Here is a 27,575-nt window from a genome sequence, read left to right on the forward strand (position 1 = left end):
AATACCCATACCAGCCATTCTGACATACATTTTTATTTCAAGTGAGTTTCTCATCATTAAGAGCATGACCTAGTGATTAAAATGCTTGAATTATGAATACGAGAGTTAATGGTTCATATGAAAATGTGCTCTTCACTTTGGAGATGTGTAAAAATTACAGTCAAATTCAACTGTTAGTTTATCAGATGTTCATGTAAAGCTACTCAGTAACTATCTACACTAGCCTGTGTCCATAAATATGAATCGATAGACTGAGAGGAATGTACAGTAACAGGACACTAATGATGGGATTCTTAGTATAGGAGGATAACCATTCTTGTCTGCTCTACCACTACAAGAGTAATCCAAGAGCTTTAAGTGAGGAGTTTTGACTATCTATCCTTCCTGTAGTTTATGAGTTCAAAGTTAGAGATGACCCATAAGGAAATAAGATTTATAAGTTAGGGGTTTTAATAAAATTTTCTAACTCTGGATATTAAGGAAGTTATTACTAAATAATAATAGTTAAAACATTTAAGTCATCAGATGTGTAGGGATTCCAAGTCTTAAATGCTCATGTGGTGTGTAGATACAATGTATCTAAGCTTTTTTCAGTGATACTGCAAGTCAGATTTATGTTGCACCACAGATTTTCATTTTGTAGTTGAAAACTTGAGTATTGTTAACAGTGATGCACCTTGGACTCAGTTTAATGTTGTTCGTTTGTTTCCAAAAGATGAATATCGTGTAAGTTAAAAACCTCTTGTATTTGACTTTTGCATAAGAATATTAGAGGGATGTTAAAAATATTTGGGTTACTGTTATTAAATAACTGTCTGTTGTGGTTAAATGTTAAGTAGTGTTTTCAGTTTATTGACACTGCAGTAATTAATGGAATTAATTAGAACATTCTTGGTATTTTTTGTTAAGGTGTGGATTAGTCCTGTTGTAAAGCTCTGAACATTTGGAGCTGGTGAGTTTGGCTCAAATTCATGTGATAATACAAAATATACCCTGCACTTTAAACTGTAGGTGTGTCGACTTATGATGTTAGAAACCATGGTTTGATACCCATGGGATATTTTTATTTTTTTATTTTCCCTAAATAATTAAACAAACTCTAAAACACCAGTGTAGAACAGTAATTCATATGTTAATTGATAGGTGCTTATTACTTTACTAATTTGCATTATCTAATTTCTATGAAAGCCTTAGTGTAGTACGGTCGTTTCATTATTTATCAACTTTCTTTGTAATATGTGCCAGTTTTATTTGATTTGTTTTAGATATCCGCGAGAAGTACAAAAGAGCTCTGTGTTACCCCTAATTTTTTTAAACTTATATATAAACTAGAGAGAAAACAGTCAACTATGCCCCCTGTCAAATCGCAGAACACTCGTGTCTTATTGACTGATCACATAATCATAAAACATACGAAAATGACCCCAAATTGTAGATCGTGTACAAATGTAACAGGGACCGCGTATTCACAAATTAATAGTCTGACATGGTTACCAGTAGGTACGATGCAAAACTTACATAAAATATGAAATGCTCTTAATTTAAATATCATTTTTAAATTACTTTCTACTAATCACTAGTAACATACTTTTATAGGCCCTATACTGAAAAGTGGGAAACGAGTTGTTATAGCACCAAAATTGTTTACTTTTTTTGAATAAATAAATTGGTTCAAGAGAGCTTTAAGAATTGTATCTGGCTCCAACTAATATTCATATCAGTAGAACTTCATGGTTAATATTTCAAGTTATTAATAATAATAATAAACGAAAAAATAAAACTGTTATAACTGGACGAGAAACATGTCCATTTTTTGTCCATTTTCACGAACAAAATGTAAATTGGAGGAAAGAGAGGGTAGGGTATCACTTTAAAGGACATCCAACAGCCCTAACCAGCGAAAACGTCGTCTGATTTTGGGTACGCTACCCTGATTGCCCTAAGGACTGATATTCGATAGTATCCCGGAAAATGACAACACAAAAAGTGAAGTTACCGTTACGGTATCATAGAAAAATATTAAGTTTTGAAATCTAAGAGTTATACATAAAACTGTAAGATAATTTAAAGTATAATTAATTAATTACAAACGGATAAAATTGCAGGGGAATAAATGGACTATTTATCTTTTCAAAATCAAACAAAAACTTGAATAATTGAATGTGCTAAATAGAATTATAGGATACGATTCACATCGAAAAGTATACAAATAGTGAGATAGGCGTTTGACTCTGTATTTGTAACAAGCTATTGTAATAATTTATGGGTTTTTTATATTTAATGTCATTAGTAATTGGGATTTTTTTCCTATGACTGTTATTTCACGAATTGTATTTCTCAAAAAAAATATTTGTTAAATGTTTTACATTTTTTGTATCAATAATTTGAACTTATAAGGCCATACATAGTTTTATTTATATTTAAACACTCGTAATAAAAGATTTAACAGCGGAGCTGGAATAAATACGGTCAAAGAACTTCGTGGTTATTGTACACGTACGTTGTATTAGAGGGTTCAGTCCCGTTGATAGAAGATCGCGCTCCTCTTTGTGGGAGTGGATACGTTAAGAGAGTGACTCATGGTACGTGCGATATTCCAAGACATTACAAATATTACCGCTATCTAAACTGGACCTATGTTTGTTTGTTTGTTTTTTGGAATTTCGCACAAAGCTACTCGAGGGCTATCTGTGCTAGCCGTCCCTAATTTAGCAGTGTAAGACTAGAGGGAAGGCAGCTAGTCATCACCACCCACCGCCAACTCTTGGGCTACTCTTTTACCAACGAATAGTGGGATTAACCGTCACATTATAACGCCCCCACGGCTGGGAGGGCGAGCATGTTTGGCGCGACTCGGGCGCGACCCTCAGATTAGGAAGCGCACGCCTTAACGCGCTAGGCCATGCCGGGCCCTGGACCTATGTCTCAGTTAGTATATACAGTGCATCAAAGATAGCCTGAGATACAACCATACGTTTGTTTTAGTTTCTGAACACACTATTATAAAAAGAAAAAGAAACTGGCTACTTACGCCTTTTTGTTATGTAAACTTTCACCATAAACAAGCAAATTACAAGTCAACATTAGAGGCGACGTTCCAGATGTTTACAGAGATTGTTTTCTTAGTTTTTGGATATCACATAAGGAACACTATTTCACATGTGAACTTACCTAGTTGATTTACAGAAAAGGTTGAGTGGTTATTTAAAATATATTCGAGTCTTCGAAGCATAGTACTAAGGTTGCGGCGTTGTTTCGTATGTACTGAAGTGACAATACCATGTTTATCGTGAAATTATTACAGTAGTAGCACGTGTTTTTTGTGTTGCCATGATACAGCACTCAGATATTATATGTTTGAAACTGATGACTCAACTAAAAAAACAATGCATAAAGACACAATTGTGAGTGACGTCTGTCCAGGCTATTATTAGATCCCATAAGTTTTAGTTCTTATACTACGTGTTAGGTTACTAATCAACGTCACAACCATTTCTAAGCTTGCTTGGGAGTAGTAACATACCATCTGTTTTTCCAAGGGCGAACGTTTAGACAGTTGTCGACCGAAAAATATGAAATTTCAAAATGTTAGTATTGTTAATGCTGTGTATATAAAACAAACAGCTATAATAACTTAAATTTGCAGCTAAATAATGGTGGCCAGTATCATTTTCATAATTCTATTAAAACAAAAACGGACACAAAAGATATTATTCAGTTTCGGACTTCCTTTATAGAAAATGTTTATAAGAGAGGTACTTTGTCTTGCGTATTAAAATATCGGAAGTTATGCCGCGGTAAAAATGAGTTTTTAACTCCGAGACAAGATAGTTCAACAAACCTAAGCAACAATTTGCTGTAACTTAATTGCGTCATTTCTTTTTAAATTAAACGAGGCCTAACTAAGCGAGAAGTGCTTAAATTGGGTATAATGAACATCACAGTAGTCATTTTGGTTTTTGCTTACATTCATATTTTATATGTTATTTTTATTATAAATATTCTTTAATATCTGAGGTAAACAGTACACATTAATTTTGTTTGTCATGTTCAGTTGAGAAATGTTTCGAATGAAGCGTTAAAGAATTCAAAGTAGCACATTAAGATACAGTGGTCTTGAAAAAGTGGTTGAAGTGTGTGTGTATATATATATATATCGACAAACACAAAATCCAATAGCTCTGATGTATACACTGCTGATACTGCTTTACTTACGATGTAAACATTCAACAGTATAAAACCCGAATTTAAAAGTAGCTGGAAAGCAAAAAAAAAAAGAAAATGTTACAATACACACAAAGAGGCTTATGTTATATCGACGTTTTAATGTTTACAATGTTTCAGGATGGGATTTCCTTCCTCTGGTACAATTAAACTTTAATGGAACATTCTGTGAATGCGTATTTGAAATAGGTTTTTCTCTCTTTTTTTTTTGTATGTTTTCTATTTAATCGTACAATGACGGTTTTAAGATGAATTTTCAGATAGCTTTATTAATTCCGTTTTACGTAAACTCGATTCCATGTCAAGTGATAGAAAATAATCTAATTAACCAACGGTACATTTAAGTCTCTCATCTTTCGATTCCTTTGTAGTTAAAGCGCAAGAGGTTGCTTTTCTCTGTACTATCAGTGTGTAGTCCTATGTTTTCAAATGGATGAAGAAAAACACAATTTGATGTTATTTGGCGTTTTATTTTCTTTAGTGACGCCTTAAATTCTCGATATGAATTCTTGACTAGTGGAAGTTACAGTCTCCGAGAATTTCAAAATTCTGTAATTAATATTTTTTTTGTATTCTGTTGCATAATTATAGAATGTGTATTGTATTTAGATTTCTGCTGTATTCTTCGTCCTGTATGTAACGCCAAAACATATGATTCAAGTATACAAGTATACACTGTAACCATGGTATCGTCTGCTCGGAGAAGTTGCGATAACCAGACTCCAAGCTGTTAGGATCGATATATTTCTTAATGATCATACAACGAAAGAAACGTCCAGACTCTTCACAGTTTGACTTTCTAGAAAATGCTGCCATTTTTGTTCAGTGGTTCGTGTGTTTGGATGGCTTATAATAACTGACTTAACCTGTATTACCGTTTCGTTGTTTAGACTGGACACTCAGGTTCCTGTTTTTCACACTAGAGGGCGGCACTTAAAACCTATGTACTGGTATTGCAAGGTGTGTATATTAATTCTTTGTCTTTAAGCTCTTAACACAGATAACACTAAACTGTCTCTGTACAGTGAGAGGTTCATATGATCTCGTTAAAATTATATTAAAAATTAATGCAAGGCTTGAGAACTCATTGTGGGTTTTATCCTTTTTTTTGGAATTTTTTTTGTTCTTCTAATACTGTAAGTTTTTACGATGAAGTGGTTCAGTGGTAAGTCTTAAAGCTCATGATAATAACTGGGTTTCGATATCCATGGTAGCTACAACACTGAAAGGCCTTTGTGTAGCTTTGCGCTTAACAACAAATAAATGAAAATGGACAAACAAGTATGTGATATACAGATGAAGATGAGTGGAATTGAAACAGTGTATGCTCAATATACAAGTTCATATACTTGAATTAATATATATAATGTAATCCCGATTTCGTGTAATCCCACATGGTTTACTTAAACGCTTCATTCTTTTCATGGCCAGGCGGTTAAGGCACTCGACTCGTAATCCGAGGGTCGCAAGTTCGAATCCCCGTCACACCAAACATGCTCGCCCTTTAGACGTGGGGGGCGTTATATTGTAACGGTCAATCCCACTATTCGTTGGTAAAAGAGTAGCCCAAGAGTTGGCGGTGGGTGGTGATGATGACTAGATGCTTTCCCTGTAATCTTAAACTGCAAAATTAGGGACGGCTAGCGCGAAATTCAAAACAAAACAAACCATTATTTTCATTCAATAGCGTTCATCATGTTCAGTCATCTGTGTACATTCATAAATTTCCGTATTTCATATCTCGATTCTTATCTGTATTTGAAGTTCAAATATTAACGGTTGGACTGTTTGTAGTGTCGCATGCATGTAGTTAATATTCTAAGATTCATCTTGGGGCGACGAAAGCAAGTAGTCGTTTTTGATGCTTTTTTAAAAATCTGAATATTATTTGTAATTATAATCGTGTAGTTACAAACATGACTTAAGGGTGTTGTCATTTTTAAGGGCATTTTTTATAATTTACAAATTAAGTATGTTAATCGATAATTTCTTGTGTATATGAACTTGAAATGGCCTCTTAGTTGTACAAACATTATTTCTTAATTGGATTCACGTTCGTGTCAAACAGTAGAATTTTTTCTTTGGCTCATCGAAAGGTTTGAAGTATATTCTTAAATCGTCTCTTTATAATTGCCTCCTGGATCCCCCGCTGGTACAGCGGTAAGTCTTCGGATTTACAACGCTAAAATCAGGGGTTGGATTCCTCTTGGTGGACTCAGCAGATAGCCTGATGTGGCTTTGCTGTAAGAAAACAAACACAATTGGCCCCTGGTGGGGCGGCGGGAAGTCTTCCGATGTGTCTTATAATGCTAAAATCAGAGGTAGATGTGTGGCTTTGCAATAACAAAACACGCAGACATGCTCTTCGTTATTTAATTATTAGTCCCACAGTTTGGCAGCAGTAAGTTTACGGCCTTACAGCGCTAAAATCGAGGCTTCGATTCCCCGCGATGGACACAGCAGATAGCTAGAATTTGGCTTTGCTTAGAAAAAAACACACAAAATAACAAGCTTTCCTTTTTAATATAATTCATGCTTTGTTTCAAGTAGTAAACTTTTCCTTAGCCTCACCGAAAGATTTGAAGTATATTCTATCTTAATTATTTGATTATACTATGTAACAAAATTTTAACTTTTTCTTGTTCCTGGGCAGAAAGTGTTATTTCCCAATTGCTTAACCCTAAAGTGAATGGAAAAAGACATATTTATCTATTCAAACTGTTTTTGTGACCTGGGAGCTCGTAACGAAAACATGATGGCATTTTGTATTTGGGGGCTGATACGTGAAAGTGATTTACATTACAGTCACAAATCTCGAAAAATTACTCACTTCTAAACATTTTTGTTCATTTTTGTATAACTTTTGTATAAATACACGTAAATATTGATTCATATGCAGTTTTATTCAGACCTTATGTAAATGAAAACGTGTAAATTTTTCGTTTTTACATAGAAAATAGGTTAATTTCTAAATTTCATTATCCAGGTCACAAAAGCAAAGTTTGAAGGGAATAATGGCCATTTTCTGTTGTTTTACAACATAGCAATTAAGAAATAACACATATTATCCAGGAACAAAATTTGTGTTACATAGTGTTATTAAATATATATGACAAAAAATAGCCTTTACCAAACCACTGAAGTTTTACTTTAACTCATTTTTCGTTAGTTATTTATATGGAAATATCTGTATGGATGTTTGTTTATCAAATATACTCCTCCGTGTACGTGTGTGTATAACTTAAGATATTCGACAAAGAACAAGTTTATTATTTATAGGATAACAAGTTTACGTAACCGTTCAGTGCACGGGGAAGACATAGAGGTTCCCAAGGATGATATCAGATAATATGAAAACCGATTTCCTTTGTCATTTCAGGTAAGCGAGAGAGGGGGTCCAAAGTATACATGCCAAGTTTTCTGACAGTCGGTCCAGCAGTTTGCCAGTTGTATGTGGAGACATACACACACGCATTATTTTGTCGAACAATGGCTCATTAGCTTGTGTAGTTTAATATCGTTTCTCTGTATTATGATATCAGAAAAAAACGAAAAGAAAACTACCAACTTCCTATATACCATCGTATTTCATCCTTTGATGTTCATTGGTGTCACGAAGAATGAACACAAATATTTAGGTAGTTTAATAAATGCTATTATATGCCTTATAAAATTCGACTGTAATTATATGTTGTATCTAAGCAGTTTTTGAAGCTGGACAATCAATTTTTCAGGCGCGGCATAACGGCTCGTAGAACGGTTCTTGAGTTTTCATGTACGAACTTTTTATCTCACAGATCCGTGATCTATTTGCAGATTTGAGATCTAATTACAGTTGTGGACTCGAGAGGTCTCAAACCATTTCTACTGATGTATTTGACAACGCCCCAAATCTCGTAGATTAATTTACTCTTATACTGCGTAAACAAAATTTCAGGTGCCGCGACTATTGAGGATTTCCTCATGTTTTCCGTATTCTTTGATATTCCTCAATTTTCAGAGTTTGCGAATTATGCGATTAATTTCATGCCTAATATTAGTTGAGATGCAAGTCTCGGTATAATATTTTTTTTTCATAACTAACTCGGTAGCATTTAATACGTTAAATGGCAATATGTAAATAAGTCAGAGCAAATGTAATTGAAAACTAAGGAAAAATAAATTGCTTCTAGTTGTAAAGGGTTGAAGATTTTGTTATAAATTACACAAAGTATTGAAATAGTTACAAGGTACTTGTACTATTGTATAGTTAAAACTTTAGGTTTATTATTTCTTTGGTCCATAGCCTGGTGGTTGGAGCGCGTGACTCGCAATCTGATGGTTGCAGATTCGAATCTCCGTCCCATTGAACATGTTCCCCTTTCAGCCGTTGGGGCGTTATAACTTCATGGTAAATCCTCCTGTTCGTTGGTAAAAGATTAGCCCAACAGTTGGCGGTGGGTGGTGATGACTAGTTGCCTTCCCTCTAGTCTTAAAGTACTAAATTATAAACTGATAGCACAGATCGTCCTCGTGTAGCTTTGCGCGAAATTCAAAACAAAACAAACCAAACCAAACCAAACCTTGAGAACCGAGTTTTATAAAGCTGCTACTTTTCGTACCAAAAACAGGTAATTTCTGGGGTTCACTTAACGATTTTCAAACATTTAAAAGCTAAACTATAAACAGGTATGTTTCGTTATGTTTTTTTGTTCCAGTTGGTAACTGTGTTATATTGAGTATAATTCAAAGATAAGATTTTTTTTCAGTTATAATTTTAGCTGTAGGGGCTAAGATGTAATAACTGTGTCAATTTTTATAAAACTGTTACAAAATACAGGTTTTATAACCTATCTTAAAGTATAAAAATGTTTAAAATATTGCGTTATTCTTTAGTTTATAATATATTAATTTCTAACTAATTAAATATCATTAACTTACCCCCACAACAATTAAGTAAGTAGTTTTAGAGAATAAAGGGTTGTTGTGTAAAATTTAATTTTATAGTTTAATATAGTTTCAGCTCACTGCAGTTTTCTAGCTTGTTAAAAATGCTAATTTGTTATAGTTTTTCGTTAAATTAGGCCCCAAAATTTAAAACGTTATAAATCTTATTTTCCAGTACAAAATAAAATAATAGCATCACAAAATTACACAAATGAGCTCTGTATTTCTACATACTGCGTTTTTTACTTGGGTGGGGTTGTTAACTTTAAAATTTGTTTACTGGACCTATAAAGCTATCACATATAATGTTTTTTTCTGTTTATTTGGGTAGGGCAATTTAATGGATCTAGAAAAAATGTTCCGTGTTTTATGAAGACATCCGAATAAAATTTAGCATCAGTTAATTTCTAATTTTAGCAGTAACTAAAATTTTGGTAAAGGCTAAAAAGTTGGCTGAAAAATGACACCGAGTTAAAAAAACAACCAGTAAACTAACGAGTTGTGCACAATAATTCCTAGACGTGCTTTAGAGTTGTGGGAGTTCAGTCGTTTATTCTTATAGTTGAAATATATAAATTATAATGTCTTTCAAAACTTGTAGTGCATACTGAAAGGATTTACACATTTTGATAAAATGTAAGAAAAACAACCTTTTCACACCAGATAAATATAAAATATCTGACGTTTTTGCGGTTTCTTTAGGGTTAATATACGTGACTTGACATGGTATTTTATAGTTCATATTTATTTTTGGAATGTTGTATAACTTGTATTCGGAGACCAAGTCGTCTGTTGTACTCTGAGCGTTGAACGCAATAGTCTTAGCCTGTCAACACTAAGTTAATAAAATGTAGAACAAAATGTTCACAGCGTAGAAGCAGAAATACGTACTTAAATCTCTATCATATTTGTCCACTGTACATTGTCAACAATTTTTTTTTTTTTAAAAAGTATTTCTGTAAAAATTAATACATTTGGATGTTTTAATTTTAGCTGGGTTTTATTTTGTGTGTCTTTGCCGTGTAGTTGTGGGGAAAAATGTAATAATGTAACCATGCTCATGATTGTTTTATATAAATAACCTGCTAATTTTAGAGAATGTATTTTGTTATAGGACTACTTCTTCCAAATATACTTACGTTGTTGTTTAATGGCTTTCAAAAACTTGTCTATAGTTTTTAGTTCACATCCATCGTAAGTTTGCATTTTCTAAATCAGTTATCGCAGCAGGCAGTTACGTGTAGCGTAGTAAGCTTTCGGGAAAACAAGATGGCGACAAGTTCAAAATATCTGTTGGTTTATAAAACGTTACCGTGTAATTTAGGACGAACATGTTCTTTCATTGTTGATCGCTCCGCGGCCTCTTTGTTCAAGGGCAGTCGCGTTTGTAGGTGAGCGTTAGATGTCAGTTCACGTTTACGCATCAAAGTGTGTTTTTACTATTTGTGTTTTGGAGATGTATCGTATTTGGGAGAGAGGCGGTTTTATTATATGTATACGTGTTTAGTGCTGTTGTATATGAAAAAATAAAACCAAAACCAGAGAGTTATAAGTTTAGGAATATTTAACTTAAAAAAGATAAGTTGCAAAGGTTTACGTTGGATTAACAAGGTTGTAACGTTGTTTCTTCGTCCTGCCGGTTCTTCTAAATTATGTGGTGAAAGTAAAGTCCTAATCTAGTTAGTTTATTTCTTTAATGTTTCTATAAGCTGCCTTCATTTGTACGCTGCTGTAACTTGTAGGCTTAAAACTTCACAAATGATATTTAAACAGTAGTGACTAACTAATGATTCTACGACTTACGTAAACAAAAGTGTACCGTTTCAGAGCTATCAAGTAACTGATTAATACACTAATCGAAATACTTTATCAGACTAAATTCTCGTTCTCGATTCTCGCGATTCTCATATTTATAAATGAGTCTTGTTTCTAGATACTTCACAAAGTTTTTCTATTAATATATTCCCAATTTTTTTAGGTATTCTAGGCCTAGTTTGACGTGATGTGACCTGTAGTTAACATTATATTAAATAAATGGAAACATAGTTCACAACACTATCTCTTCCTGAATTGTGAAGTCCTCTGAACAGTCCTAATACAAAACTAGAATACTACACGAAAGTGTCCATTCACCTAGTCTTTGATTATGTTCTCTTATAGGCTTGTGGTATATAGATGGAAAAGCCTCTTGGCCTTTATTATCACTGGCTGTCCTATCACTTCAGTAGGTGCTTGAGTTAATCTATTGGCGGTTCCATTCTTGATGGTCTTTTGGAATTGACCTCCACAAGAACTGGATACCACAGTAGGTTGGGTTTCCACTGGTAGGTTATTCTCTGGAGTTAAACAGGTAGTTTTTTTTTTTTCTCCTTACAACATTCTTCAAAGTACAATCATGATAATGACCTTTGGCGCGGATCGCCTAGTTGTAAACCAGATTATTAATTCTTTTCAGTACAACATATGGCCCTTTCCAGCACCTGTTTACCTTTGGAGTTCTTTCTTTCTTGTGGCAAGTACTTCACAGCCATGCCATATCATCTCGATTACTAGCATTAATATCAAAGCTGATTTAAGTCTTTCCCTGATAGAGTCATTATGACATTTTTATTCTTCACATTGACAATAATTCTTCCAATCACCAGTCATTCAAGATATGCCAGTGCGTTTGAACTCTCTATGTTGCCATCACTTGATGCAGAATTATTGTCCTAATAACTTCTGGTATTAGTATTTCACTCCTTGGTAGTACAGTGGCCCCCATCCTCGCTTTTGGGATGAGTGGATGAATATATACGTCAGGTAGTGGAGTACAGGAATGGGTCATGCAGATTTTCTTCCCATTTCAAATGCTCCTTGTTTCTATCTTCATACATTCCAACAATTATAGAATAAAATTTTTTGTTACTAGTTTCTGCACATTTTTACGAGAGGAAACTTTGGCTTCCAGTGGGGCTGTAACTTCTAGGTGTGAGGCACCATTTTACCAAGTTACTCAGTTCTGTGCTATAGAGAGCCATGATATAATCAATAGACGTGACTCCTCAAAGCCAAATAAGTCATGACAAAGATACTGCGCGGCGCAGCAGTAAGGGCCATACGATAGATTATCTGATTCCATATAACGCACATAATGGTTTACTGATCAGAGACCGTGATTAATACATTGGGCTGTAACTAACCTATCGTGGATCACTTGCTTCTCTAGGTATAAAAATGCACATCCTGAAGTGTTTAGGTGGGCAAGCTGATCGTAGGCACTCTGGGGTTTAAAGATTTCAACTGATGAAGGGGAAGACAATTGATTTTTTGCGGTCCGTTCTCTAGACTTCAAAGAAGCAGTTTTGTACTTTATTAATGAAGGGCTTTCGTTTCTATCCCTTTGGCTGGGTTTTGCTGACGTATAGTGGTGAAAGGACTACCAAACACGACGTAAAGGTCGCCATTTTTAACTGGCCCTATCCCTACGTGGGTGATATTCCCTTGTTCTACCTGTTCACTCATTAAATTATTTTGAACTTTTATGACTTCTGTGGTACCTTACCATTATAGTCTGCTGGCTTCTTGATTGACAGATGTTGAATTGGTTAGCTAATTTCTGGAACTTTGAGTTGATAGTGTTATTGGTTGAATATTCTATAAAGGTACAGTAACATATGTCACGACAGTAATGGTAACAGGTGCGAACCAGCTCAGTTTTCTTATTCTATAATTTGTAGTAGATGGTGTTTTGGCTTGGAATTCTTGTGAAGATTTAGAATGGGATGTTGCTTGCTTAATGTTTACATTCACTAATCCTTTTTCGGATGTTTTATTCTGTCACCTGTGTTCTTGTATATCTGTTTATGATTCTTAAATTATATTAATACAGTCTTTCTGCATTTTGATGTTTTACTCTATTCTTCAATCTTTGTTACCTACGTAGCTCCATTTGCTTCACCAATCTCGCCTTTAATCCGATATATTTGTAATTTTCTTCAAATATCATGTTTTTGTTTTTGTTTTCACTCCTCTCTTAAATTTCCGTCTTATATCTTTTGATCATTTATTTATTTATATGCAGATTTATTCTCCAAACTCCCTTTTCTTTCGTATTTTTCTTGGATGTCTTATTAACAATTTAGTTCCAATATCACTTTTGGATCCAGTTGTCGTAATGTTTTTTTCGTTTTTTTCGTTGAGCTAGTTCTTTTAAAATTTTTAGTGAAAATAAGGTCTAGTCCAGTAATGAATCAGTTGTAATTTGCAAACCCAAGTAACTTTACAAAACCTTTCAAACGTAAATGTTTTAGATAATGTTACTACGACAAACTTAAATGGACTTGTAAAATACACAGTTAATCAATCGATATTCTAAGTATATACAATGACTAACCCTGATCATGCACTTCACTAAATAAAATCGACTTCTCACCGATGTTCGTGTTTGTAACGTAGTATTGTTTGTATATAATTCGTAGTATTTTGATGACTATAATCCTGAACGTTCTCAGCATTCTAGCGCTGATATAGAGTGGTATTTTAGGCCTAATTTAACTTCATGCGCCCTTTAGGTAACATTGAAAATATAGCTTACAAGGACATGGTTATGTGAAATTATTCACCGATTTTACTTATATATTGCAGGAAATTCGTTTAATTTGTTCTTGTGACATTTACACATATTCAGGTAGTGTATGAATTTCTCCGTATCGATTGGTAAAGTTTTTATTAATTTTCGTACCTGAAGCCATATAGAGACCAATATAGTAACGTTCATTACCAGTCCATATGAAGTTCCCAACTATCATGATATTAGTTTGGTATGTGGAGAGGTTATATGATACCGTGATTCACGCATACACATTTACACATGTGCATACATTACTAAGGCTTAGTGAGTTGAAACTTTGAGTATTGTTTATTTTGATAATTAGGTTAGGGATAATATTAAAGTGTGCGTGCCCTAAAACAGTAATGTAGAAAAAAAACACAATGCTGTTAAGAGAGGTGCTATAGAATTTCTTGAACTTTCGTGCTAAAAAACAAAATCACGTTCTCTTAATTTGCAACAGATGCAACCTGTATCTAGTGGCTTGATAACTGAGTAACTGAGTGATAAGCATATTACTGGACAAAACTACGTAACCTGTATCTAGTGGCTTGATAACTAAATGACAAGCATATTACTAGACAAAACACTACGTAACCTGTATCTAGTGGCTTGATAACTGAGTGATAAGCATATTACTGGACAAAACACTACGTAACCTGTATCTAGTGGCTTGATAACTGAGTGACAAGCATATTACTAGACAAAACACTACGTAACCTGTATCTAGTGGCTTGATAACTGAGTGATAAGCATATTACTGGACAAAACACTACGTAACCTGTATCTAGTGGCTTGATAACTGAGTGATAAGCATATTACTGGACAAAACACTACGTAACCTGTATCTAGTGGCTTGATAACTGAGTGACAAGCATATTACTAGACAAAACACCACGTAACCTGTATCTTGAGGCTTGATAACTGAGTGACAAGCATATTAGTGGACAATAAAACTACGTAAACTGTATCTAGTGGTTTGATAACTGAGTGACAAGCATATTAGTGGACAATAAAACTACGTAACCTGTATCTAGTGGCTTGATAACTGAGTGACAAGCATATTGCTGGACAAAACACTACGTAACCTGTATCTAGTGGCTTGATAACTGAGTAACAAGCATATTAGTGGACAATAAAACTACGTAACCTGTATCTAGTGGCTTGATAACTGAGTGATAAGCATATTACTGGACAAAAAAACTACGTAACCTGTATCTAGTGGCTTGATAACTGAGTAACAAGCATATTAGTGGACAATAAAACTACGTAAACTGTATCTAGTGGTTTGATAACTGAGTGACAAGCATATTAGTGGACAATAAAACTACGTAATCCTGTATCTAACAAGCAGTGGCAACAAAACTACGTAATAACTTGAGTGACAAGCATATTGCTGGACAAAACACTACGTAACCTGTATCTAGTGGCTTGATAACTGAGTAACAAGCATATTAGTGGACAATAAAACTACGTAACCTGTATCTAGTGGCTTGATAACTGAGTGATAAGCATATTACTGGACAAAAAAACTACGTAACCTGTATCTTGATAACTGTGACAAGCATATTGACAAAACACTACGTAACCTGTATCTAGTGGCTTGATAACTGAGTAACAAGCATATTAGTGGACAATAAAACTACGTAAACTGTATCTAGTGGTTTGATAACTGAGTGACAAGCATATTAGTGGAGTGGACAATAAAAAACATTACGTAACCTGTATCTAGTGGCTTGATAACTGAGTAACAAGCATATTAGTGGACAATAAAACAACGTAAACTGTATCTAGTGGCTTGATAACTGAGTGACAAGCATATTACTGGACAATAAAACTACGTAACCTGTATCTAGTGGCTTGATAACTGAGTGACAAGCATATTGCTGGATAAAACACTACGTAACCTGTATCTAGTGGCTTGATAACTGAGTAACAAGCATATTAGTGGACAATAAAACTACGTAAACTGTATCTAGTGGTTTGATAACTGAGTGACAAGCATATTGCTGGACAAAACACTACGTAACCTGTATCTAGTGGCTTGATAACTGAGTTACAAGCATATTAGTGGACAATAAAACTACGTAACCTGTATCTAGTGGTTTGATAACTGAGTGACAAGCATATTAGTGGACAATAAAACTACGTAATCTGTATCCAGTGGCTTTATAACCGAGTAACAAGCATATTAGTGGACAACAAAACTACGTAATCTGTATCTAGTGGCTTGATAACTGAGTAACAAGTATATTAGTGGACGATAAAACTATGTAACCGATATCTGGTGATGTCGTAACTCAGAAGGAGAACAGTGGCGTCGTGGTTAGAATCTCTGTGTACTGCGAATCCGAAAGTCTGGGTTCGCAACCTGTTAGAGCCGTAACATGCTCCATGGGTGCGCTCTGCGAGTGACAGTCAGATTCCACTATTCGATAAGCCAGGACTATTTGGCACTGGATGGAGTTGATCAGCTGGCTTTCTTCTCGTCTATCAATTGAAAATTAGAAACGGCTAGCTCTGCGCGACTATCCGAAACGAAGAACAGTAAATATTCGTTGGCGGGTTATCCTCACCCGCTGTTTTGTTTCTAAGATTTATTTTGTTTAATACTTCATATTTTTAGCTTATTATGAAATTTAATTTTGAAGTTTAAAAAATTGGCGGTGCGATTGGTTGTAAAACAACATGCAGAGATAAAGGAAAGACAACTAATTTATTACAGAGATAAAGGAAAGACAACTAATTTATTACAGAGATAAAGGAAAGACAACTAATTTATTGCAGAGATAAAGGAAGGACAACTAATTTATTGCAGAGATAAAGGAAGGACAACTAATTTATTGCAGAGATAATTTAAGGAAAAGACAACTAATTTATTACAGAGATAAAGGAAAGACAACTAATTTATTGCAGAGATAAAGGAAAGACAACTAATTTATTGCAGAGATAAAGGAAAGACAACTAATTTATTGCAGAGATAAAGGAAAGACAACTAATTTATTGCAGAGATAAAGGAAAGACAACTAATTTATTGCAGAGATAAAGGAAAGACAACTAATTTATTGCAGAGATAAAGGAAAGACAACTAATTTATTACAGAGATAAAGGAAGGACAACTAATTTATTACAGAGATAAAGGAAAGACAACTAATTTATTGCAGAGATAAAGGAAAGACAACTAATTTATTGCAGAGATAAAAGGAAGGATAACTACTTTATTACAGAGATAAAGGATAACTAATTTATTGCAGAGATAAAAGGAAGGATAACTACTTTATTGCAGAGATAAAGGAAAGATAACTAATTTATTGCAGAGATAAAAGGAAGGATAACTACTTTATTACAGAGATAAAGGAAAGAACTAATTTATTGCAGAGATAAAGGAAGGATAACTAATTTATTGCAGAGATAAAGGAAAGAACTAATTTATTACAGAGATAAAGGAAGGACAACTACTTTATTGCAGAGATAAAGGAAAGATAACTAATTTATTGCAGAGATAAAAGGAAGGATAACTACTTTATTACAGAGATAAAGGAAGGACAACTACTTTATTACAGAGATAAAGGAAGGACAACTACTTTATTACAGAGATAAAGGAAGGATAACTACTTTATTACAGAGATAAAGGAAGGACAACTACTTTATTACAGAGATAAAGGAAAGAACTAATTTATTGCAGAGAAAAGGAAGGATAACTAATTTATTGCAGAGATAAAGGAAAGAACTAATTTATTACAGAGATAAAGGAAGGACAACTACTTTATTAAGAGATAAAGGAAGGACAACTACTTTATTAAGAGATAAAGGAAAGACAACTAATTTATTGCAGAGATAAAGGAAGGACAACTAATTTATTGCAGAGATAAAGGAAAGACAACTAATTTATTGCAGAGATAAAGGAAGGATAACTAATTTATTGCAGAGATAAAGGAAAGACGATTAATTTATTGCAGAGATAAAGGAAAGACAACTAATTTATTGCAGAGATAAAGGAAGGACAACTACTTTATTAAGAGATAAAGGAAAGACAACTAATTTATTGCAGAGATAAAGGAAAGACAACTAATTTATTGCAGAGATAAAGGAAAGACAACTAATTTATTGCAGAGATAAAGGAAAGACAACTAATTTATTGCAGAGATAAAGGAAAGACAACTAATTTATTGCAGAGATAAAGGAAAGACAACTAATTTATTGCAGAGATAAAGGAAAGACAACTAATTTATTACAGAGATAAAGGAAAGACAACTAATTTATTGCAGAGATAAAGGAAGGACAACTAATTTATTGCAGAGATAAAGGAAGGATAACTACTTTATTACAGAGATAAAGGAAACTAATTTATTGCAGAGATAAAAGGAAGGATAACTACTTTATTGCAGAGATAAAGGAAAGATAACTAATTTATTGCAGAGATAAAAGGAAGGATAACTACTTTATTACAGAGATAAAGGAAAGAACTAATTTATTGCAGAGATAAAGGAAGGATAACTAATTTATTGCAGAGATAAAGGAAAGAACTAATTTATTACAGAGATAAAGGAAGGACAACTACTTTATTACAGAGATAAAGGATAACTAATTTATTGCAGAGATAAAAGGAAGGATAACTACTTTATTGCAGAGATAAAGGAAAGATAACTAATTTATTGCAGAGATAAAAGGAAGGATAACTACTTTATTACAGAGATAAAGGAAGGACAACTACTTTATTACAGAGATAAAGGAAGGACAACTACTTTATTACAGAGATAAAGGAAGGATAACTACTTTATTACAGAGATAAAGGAAGGACAACTACTTTATTACAGAGATAAAGGAAAGAACTAATTTATTGCAGAGATAAAGGAAGGATAACTAATTTATTGCAGAGATAAAGGAAAGAACTAATTTATTACAGAGATAAAGGAAGGACAACTACTTTATTAAGAGATAAAGGAAGGACAACTACTTTATTAAGAGATAAAGGAAGGACAACTGATTTAATGCAGAGATAAAGGAAGGATAACTAATTTATTGCAGAGATAAAGGAAAGACGATTAATTTATTGCAGTTCTTCAGAGGGAGAGGGGGTGAATAAGTGGGGGAGGAATGTTTTCTTCTAAGAATGATTATCCATTTATTTTAGGGTTACAGTGCTGTATGTAGAAGGTTTGGACAGAGTTTAATATGAACTTCTGATTTCGAAAAGACATTTAGGACAACGTGCTCAGTCCCATTAATTCACTATGAAACCCGAAACGTCATCTCTTCCATCCGGTATGGAGCCCAAGACATCTTCGCGAAATAAGACAATAAAAATCGGTATAACAAGCTGTGTCAATAAAAGTAGACAATGAAACTTGTTTTTAAGAACAATGTTATTCCACGTGAAAATTAGAAGACCTTTTTATTATGAATATTTATTCTTGTCTACGAAGTTGTTTATGTGGACCAGGATGGTGTTCGTGTTAGTTCAGTTGAGTGCCATGTTACACATCATAGTGTTAAAAATACCTTTATATGAATATTCTTATTTGTTTGTGCGTTGATGCGCAACATAATTCTCTGTTCATTCACGAATCTAGGCCCGGCATGGCCAAACGTGTTAAGGCGTGCGACTCGTAATCTGAGGGTCGCGGGTTCGCATCTCCGTCTCACCAAACATGCTCGCCCTTTCAGCCGTGGGGGCGTTATAATTTGACGGTCAATCCCCCTATTCTTTGGTAAAAGAGTAGCCCAAGAATTGGTGGTAGGTGGTGATGACTAGCTGCCTTCCCTCTAGTCTTACACTAGTAAATTAGGAACGGCTAGCACAGATAGCCCTCGAGTAGCTTTGTGCGAAATTCAAAAAACAAACAATCATCCACGAATCTCTGCTACCTGCATGGTAAGTATAGACTCACCTGTTACTTTACAAAATGAGATAAATTGTACCATTTTACTTTTTTTTTTCAGAACACGTTTGTCTTTTTTCTGTTTACAAATCAGTGTTAACTAAAACTTTACATGAAAAGTTTAGGTTGTGATAGGTCTAAAAAAAGTGAAATACAAGTTGGTTCAGTGAAATGCAATTTTTGATACGTTAAGACAGGTGGATTTATGTCAACAAGTATGTTTGAAGTGATATCACTAGCCTAATTTAGATCAGTATATTAAATTAGCTACGTTATTTATTGAGTTAACTGTTAAATCTAACCTATTTAGGTAGTTTGTTTTTATCAGACGTTAATGATAGAAACACTCGAGTGACACATCGTACAAATTATTAAGCATTTTGAGACGGATATTATTTAATCTTGCAGCTTGATATAAACTTTGATGAAATTTTCATAGAGCAGTTACGAAACTGTAAACGTAAGAAAGACATAATTAAAACGTAAGCTATACGTAGTAAACGCTCTAGTTTGTGTATGTAAACTTTATGTCTATAGATGGAATGTAACTTTAAAGCTCTCCTGTGGCTCGTTGGTAAGTTTGAAGACTTACAGTGTTAATAAGAACCTGGTTCCAATACCCTTAATGAGAACAAGCACAGAAAGCTCGCTGTGTAGCTCTCCGCTCAACAACAAATACGGAAAACTTAAAAGTACCAACAGTTCATCTCTTAGTCGTTCTAAATGAATTTTTACTTTCAAAATTTTATGGAATAAAATTTACATTTTTTTTTCTGTAGTTACTAACAAAATATTTTAAAAATTGAATAAATACGTTACGTGACTTACAACGAAATCATAAAGTGTAGTTAGTTTTTGAATTCTTTGTGATGTGATGAAATAGCTTCATGTTTTTACCACGAAATCTGTTTTAATGTGTACTTATTTCTATTTAAGTAAAGACTTAATTCGAAATGTATCGAGTTATCCTTATCGATTTCAAAGTTACAGTGTGTTTGTGTCTGGGGGGTATTCTTTAACCATTGGGGAAGTTTTTGTCAGTCAAGTTTTCTTGAATGTTTATTTGGAAACTCTGGTTTATTCAAAGCAACATAATGAAAGGAGAGAACTGGTGAAACATACTCATATGTTAAAACTCGTATGTTTGTATGGAAAAATATTATGTTAACAGCAAATTTACAAACAGTTATTTGTATACACAGTTGTCTGTATACTGGGAAACATCCTAAACATTTCTATAGAATATTGGTCTGTATTCTTTTATCAAAACATGTAGTATGAACCTCAAATTAAAACCACTTCTTTATGCTTATAAATTGTTGTTTGTGAGTCTCCTGTTACAAGACAGGGTGTTAAACCCCTCCCCCACATGGCCGGACACTGCCTAATATGTCATGCTTTGATTGAGAATCCGTGGGTTTCTTGTTCGCGGCCTGTTGGCTTAGAAACATGCTTCGTACTTTAATACATGTGGTGCGCCTTGAGGGTGACAGTCAAATCCCAGTTTTCGGTCAGAAGAGAGTAACTCAAAATGGGTTCTATTCCCTTACGTGTAGTCTTATCAGTTCCAGATTAAGGTCTGTTATGAACAGGTTCTCTTTTGTGTAACTATAGAAAAAATAATTGGAAGCGAAGTGAGCATATCCTTTCATATCGGTGGTTAATGAGACGTAAAATTAACACAGAAAATAACACAAACGTGTCTTTTCTATTTACCGTTGACTGCTTATTTAATTAAAAAAACAAAACTATTTAGCGTTATTTTGGCTAAGCGCATTATTTGTTTCTTTTGTAGGTACCTATATAGAACCAATAGATTTCTGATTATGTGACTTCCTCCTGTGCAGGGTAAGTTATAGTTAAATTGAAACTGTATTGTATAATGCTATTTGTTAAAATTTGTTAGGTAACATATATTATTGATATAAAATTAGGTAACTGATATTTTCATGACTAGTAGCGATGTACGAATATAAAAATGTCTATATTCCCAAAGAAAACACTGACAGCCGTGTATTTATTATTTATAGAAAATATTTGAAGTTTTTTTTTTTTTTTAAGTTGAACTATTATTTTATGAAATCATATAAAATTTTATCAGGAATTATAAGTACGGTTAAAGTACCGGGTGCCATGTTTAATCAGCAGATATTCTTTACATAATACTAGAATTTATATTTTCGCTGGGTACGATAGGATTTTATGTTAATTTGTTTTTACCTGGGGAATCTAATACTCTATACACGTTAAACAGGTTTACGAATTATTGTTTGACGTGGGTTTTATTAGAACAAATCAAAATCATTGTGTAGTGAAAAAGTTAGTCCTAAATCCTAATAAATAGTTATTCTAATAGGTATTTAGCTCATGTTTAGGCGTAGCAGGGCCATCGCAAAGTCTCCTAAATGTTTCATTTTGGGAACGAACAGTCGCCATCTTTGTCTCGTGATAATTATATTCAAGTGCCAGCCTTGCTCTGATCACCCCCTCTTCTTCTCTGTTGTCTTGTTTCTTGTTGAAATCAAAGCGCGGGAAGGAGAGAGTTTGGGGGTAGAAACGGATAGCTCGCTTTAGCGTATTGATTAGCAAGCTGCGACGTGTGCTTCTATAGTAGTTGCCAGTTTCTTTCGATCTCGTAATATGAATGTCCTCTGGTTACTGCTACGTTCTTGGTGCCATTAAAAACATTTCTTCAACCACCATATTTTCACTTTGTGGCAGCTTCCGTTTGTTTCTCCTCGCTTCGGAAAAGCCGTAATAAGCTAATGTCTATATGAGAAATGTTTTTAAAATGACATAGTAATTCAGAATATTCTAGCTGCCTTTGAATATCAAAGTTATTTTTAGTCAAAATATATTTGACTATCATAACTTTAAAGACCTAGGAATGGGGAAGCTGAGAAGTAATTAAAAGAGCCTAACTATGTACGGGTACACCTTTATATGAAATCGGAGTAACAGAAAAATACGTTATAATTAAGAACACGTTTGAGGAACTGCATGATAAACCTGAAAACGTGAATGTTCATTGATCTGGTAACACACGCATTTAATATCCACATACTGTACCTTATTGGATCAACACTGTGTCTCCATTCTTGGCAATTAAACATAATAACAGTTACATTCAATTAAAATTGTGCGTGTACATATATACGTATATAAATAATTTTTGTCTAAGCTATGAGTGATATTTAATTATCTGTGATTTAACTGTATAATCTGAATGATAATGAATCATAGAATTAACCGGTGATATTCATTACGGTACAACATTTTGTGTTGAAAAAAGGGACATATTAACTTATTTTTTTTGTCATTTAATGAGTTCGTCAAACAAATGTTATATTTATTATTAGTTACCAGTACTTTCAATAGAGGGCAGCAGGATATACTATAGATTGTATACTCTTGCAAATTTTGAAATGAAACAGAATAACGTCAGAGGTCAAATTGTGATCCTGTCGTTTAATTTGAATTTCTTCACTCGAATTATCTATAGGAAATTAACCGTTATAATTATATCATATTGATAATTTCAGAAGTACTTGTACCATACCTGGGCAGTGATTTAAAAAAATATATATATAACAATAAACATTCTTGTTACAGACTCAAAGTAATATTATAGAGCAATTTCTTCGTATTAAAATAAGTATAAGCAGCTTTTCATGTTGGTTATCATTTAGTATTGAAAGGACCCAGTACATTAAAGGAACATTTTTTGTTTGATGTAGTGTTAGATATTGGATTTACATTATCTGGATGTATACAATAATGGTTATAACTATAGTTCAAGTCTTTTAACTAGAAGATTGAATATTTTTGGTCAGGATAATTTATTGTTATTGATTATTTCATTCCTTATCTGAGATATCTTAATTATATGCATGAAGGAATATCTACATTATAATCAGGTAAAGGTAGAAACTTGATAAATTATTCTTTGTGTTATTTTCTCATTAACCATGGATATTGTAAGAGTATTTCAAGAAGCTTTGTACAGTTTATCTGAAATATTACAGGGGGACATAAGAAACCTAGCACATTCTCTTTTTTTATTCTTTAGTAAATATTACAGGGGGACATAAGAAACCTAACATATTCTCTTTTTTTCTTTAGTAAATATTACAGGGGACATAAGAAACCTAGCACATTATCTTTTTTTATTCTTTAGAAAATATTACAGGGGGACATAAGAAACCTAGCACATTCTCTTTTTTATTCTTCAGAAAATATTGAAATATTACAGGGGGAAATAAGAAACCTAACATATTCTCTTTTTTTCTTTAGAAAATATTACAGAGGGACATAAGAAACCTAACATATTCTCTTTTTTTTTTTAGTAAATATTACAGGGGACATAAGAAACCTAGCACATTCTCTTTCTTTATTCTTCAGTAAATATTGAAATATTACAGGGGGACATAAGAAACCTAACACATTCTCTCTTTATTCTTTAGTAAATATTACAGGGGGACATAAGAAACCTAGCACATTCTCTTTCTTTATTCTTCAGTAAATATTGAAATATTACAGGGGGAAATAAGAAACCTAACACATTCTCTCTTTATTCTTTAGTAAATATTACAGGGGGACATAAGAAACCTAGCACATTCTCTTTCTTTATTCTTCAGTAAATATTGAAATATTACAGGGGGAAATAAGAAACCTAACACATTCTCTCTTTATTCTTTAGTAAATATTACAGGGGGACATAAGAAACCTAGTGCATTTTTTTTCTTTATTCTTTAGTAAATATTGAAATATTACAGGGGGACATAAGAAACCTGACATATTATCTTTTTTATTCTTTTGTAAATATTACAGGGGGACATAAGAAACCTAGCACATTCTCTTTCTTTATTCTTCAGTAAATATTGAAATATTACAGGGGGAAATAAGAAACCTAACACATTCTCTCTTTATTCTTTAGTAAATATTACAGGGGGACATAAGAAACCTAGCACATTCTCTTTCTTTATTCTTCAGTAAATATTGAAATATTACAGGGGGAAATAAGAAACCTAACACATTCTCTCTTTATTCTTTAGTAAATATTACAGGGGGACATAAGAAACCTAGTGCATTTTTTTTTCTTTATTCTTTACTAAATATTGAAATATTACAGGGGGACATAAGAAACCTAACACATTCTCTTTCTTCATCCTCTAATGTGCATTTTTTTTTATATAGCAAAGCCACATTGGGTTATTTAGTGTGTCCACCAAGGTGAATTGAACCCATGACTTTAGCATTGTAAATTAGAAGACTTATAGCTGTCCCACCAGAAGACCTTCATTCTTTAGTAAATACTGAAATATTACAGGGGGACATAAGAAACTTTGTAGTTTCTATTTCTTCTTTTCGTTGAAATATAAAAGGTCTTAAAGAATGGCACGATATTAATATGTAAATACACAATCATAAGTTATCTTCATGTAGTAGTTATAGAAGTCTTTAGGGTGACAAACCATCTTTTTTATCTTCAATATTTTCCAGGAGAACTGGACAGTAAACTTCCATTTCAGTATGTACTTCTTCAGAATAAATTACTTAGGTTTTAGTGTAAATAATATGATAGCAGTAACAAACACTTTGTGATTTTTATTGTAGGTCCACCATTGATGGTTTTTACTATGGACAAGTCTCATCAGAACTCTCAGAGTTATCCAAAAGGTTAGTTTTGCTCTGTCAGTTTCAAAAAAGTTTGATTTTTTCAATTGCAGTTTAATATTCTCTACTTGGTATAATACACGTTAGTTAACTATCAGATTTCACTTACAGACCCCATAGATATGAGATATTACTGGTACTTTGGTATAAAATATATTATTATTATATACAATTTGGGTCTCATTATTATTCTCATATATAAAATATACAGCTATTTTCGTTATTTGTGGTCAGTAGTTTTTAAATATGAGAATGAGTTGTCATGATTGACGTGGTTTTAAATTGATGTTTTTTTCTAAGTTATTTAATTTTATAATTTCTTGAAATAGTTTAAAAATGAACTTTCTCAATTAAGTTATTTTCTGTGCTTTTTCCTACTAATATTTTTAATAAAAATTTAGGTAACTCTAAACACTTATTTTATGTCTATATTTCTGTCACTTGAGAAGAAAAATTAGGCATTTGGGTGTTCAACAAAGTAGTTTTCTACTTTCTTTGCTTTAAAGAATTTTACTTTCATATTGTATATCATTTAAAGAACGAGGAGGAGTCGTGATGAAAGCTCTTCTGCTATTTATACAGATTTAAATCTTAATGTAAAATTTCCAGCTACAAGTGTTTGAATATTCTTGCAAGTTCTGAGACTTTTTTTTTTTTACTTCTATGTTAAAATTCCAAATGTTTTGTCTGGTTTTTAAAACAAGTTTATGGTAATGAATCTATCCATCGGAACTTGATGTGAATTATTATAAGGAATATTGTGTAACTCTTCTGTAAATATGTGCACTGTGCTTTTTCATCCCAAAATAACTTTTTTATATGCTATGTTTTATAGTATAACATTGGAACATAATTTCCTTTTCATGAATATATGCCTACATTATGTAAACAATTAAATGAACAAGACAGCTATTATCGAGGTACTCTTTACTGTTTTTGCCTAATATTGGGAGTATAAAAAGGAACTGTTTAATTCAAGTTTTAACAAATGAGAATGAAGAACCAAAATGACAAATTCAAGGTTTAGTAAACACATTGTAAAAAAGAAAGGATTGATATAGTTATCACCTTTCATTTTTATAGTTTACTTTTAGATGTGCTAAGATACAACAGTAAATATTTTGGTTTGAATTATTGTCATAAAATTATAAATTGTCTGTATAAACAAGATCTACTCTAACACTCTCCTTGTATTTTTGATTCCGTCAATTTGTTTTTGAAATTTATGAGCAAATAGTTGACCTTAAAAAGAGACTTGCTATATTTTGATAATGTAGTACGTTAAAAACATCTCTGGACTTAGCTGATCACATTGTACTGTGCTATATCAATTTTTATCATGTATGTGTATTCTCTCTATTCCTGCATGTTTTCTAGCTCTGTCCTTGCCTGTACTTACTTCTGTTTCCTATCAGCCTGGGACTTTCTCTCTTATGGGGTCTTCTTCTGCCTTCAGGCCTCCAACAACTGTTGGTGCACCCTCTAATGGTTGTAATAATCAACAACCTGATTCTAGGCCTCTTGCTTGGTCTTCAGGTATAGTACAGTGATTGCCTGTAGCTTGTTTTTATTCTTTCTGTGCAGTATTGATACAGTATGTTAAAAATACTTTATATATTTGATAAAATATTATCTGGCAAAGATTGAATATTCAGTATTTGACAGTAAAGGTGTTTGTTGTATTGTACATGTTATTTACTATAAAACAATGTCATATTATTTTATATCTGTTAATTGTAAGACTGCAATTAACTGATATGCAACTCAAAAGTAAATTTTATTAGAGAAACAACTAACTTCTTGTTTTTATTTAGAACTTGTACATAAAACATTGAACACTGTAATACAGTGTTGTTTCCAAAATGTTTTTTAAAGGACACCTTGTTATAGAGAAAGTGGCAGTGGGAGACAAAATAACCAAAATGGATAAAAGTAGAAATGGGTTATGAAACTCTGCAGAATGGACGGCAGCTGCCTGTTGTGGAGACACAAGTCTTGACTAAGAAAGGTGGAAGATTTTCAAAATGTCGTCCTTTACACATGTGTCTCCACAACAGGCAGTTGCTGTCCATTCTGCAGAGTTTCGTCATAAATACTCTGGCTAAACAATCTATCAAAGAATAAAGGGTTATATTGGAAACATTTGAGCACTGTTAACTATGTGGTGAGCAAAACCAGTTAGAAACTGGTTTGTCAGAGTGACATCTGGGAATTGTTAAAGATGGTAAGAATAGCATTTTGTGATGTGATTTATATAAAGGTAAATAAGAACAAGT

The 27,575-nt window shown here is 33.0% G+C and overlaps 1 protein-coding gene across 27 annotated transcripts in view; it reads left to right on the forward strand.

Moving 5' to 3' along the window:
- Positions 1 to 27,575, forward strand: part of LOC143237021 (uncharacterized) — an 84,751-nt gene that overhangs the window by 21,548 nt on the left and 35,628 nt on the right. For 11 of the 27 annotated variants that reach the window (XM_076475829.1, XM_076475838.1, XM_076475843.1 and 8 more), the window contains 2 exons: positions 21,419 to 21,471; positions 25,240 to 25,302. In XM_076475829.1, coding sequence (XP_076331944.1) covers positions 25,251 to 25,302 — 52 coding nt within the window. In that variant the 5' untranslated portion in view covers positions 21,419 to 21,471; positions 25,240 to 25,250. Of the gene's footprint in view, positions 1 to 4,833; positions 5,185 to 21,418; positions 21,472 to 25,239; positions 25,303 to 26,676; positions 26,836 to 27,575 lie in introns of those variants that run through there. The other 16 variants (XM_076475816.1, XM_076475822.1, XM_076475823.1 and 13 more) reach the window with 6 other exon arrangements.

This window comes from Tachypleus tridentatus, chromosome 13 (genome assembly GCF_004210375.1).
Source record: "Tachypleus tridentatus isolate NWPU-2018 chromosome 13, ASM421037v1, whole genome shotgun sequence".
NCBI classification, from domain to species: domain Eukaryota; kingdom Metazoa; phylum Arthropoda; class Merostomata; order Xiphosura; family Limulidae; genus Tachypleus; species Tachypleus tridentatus.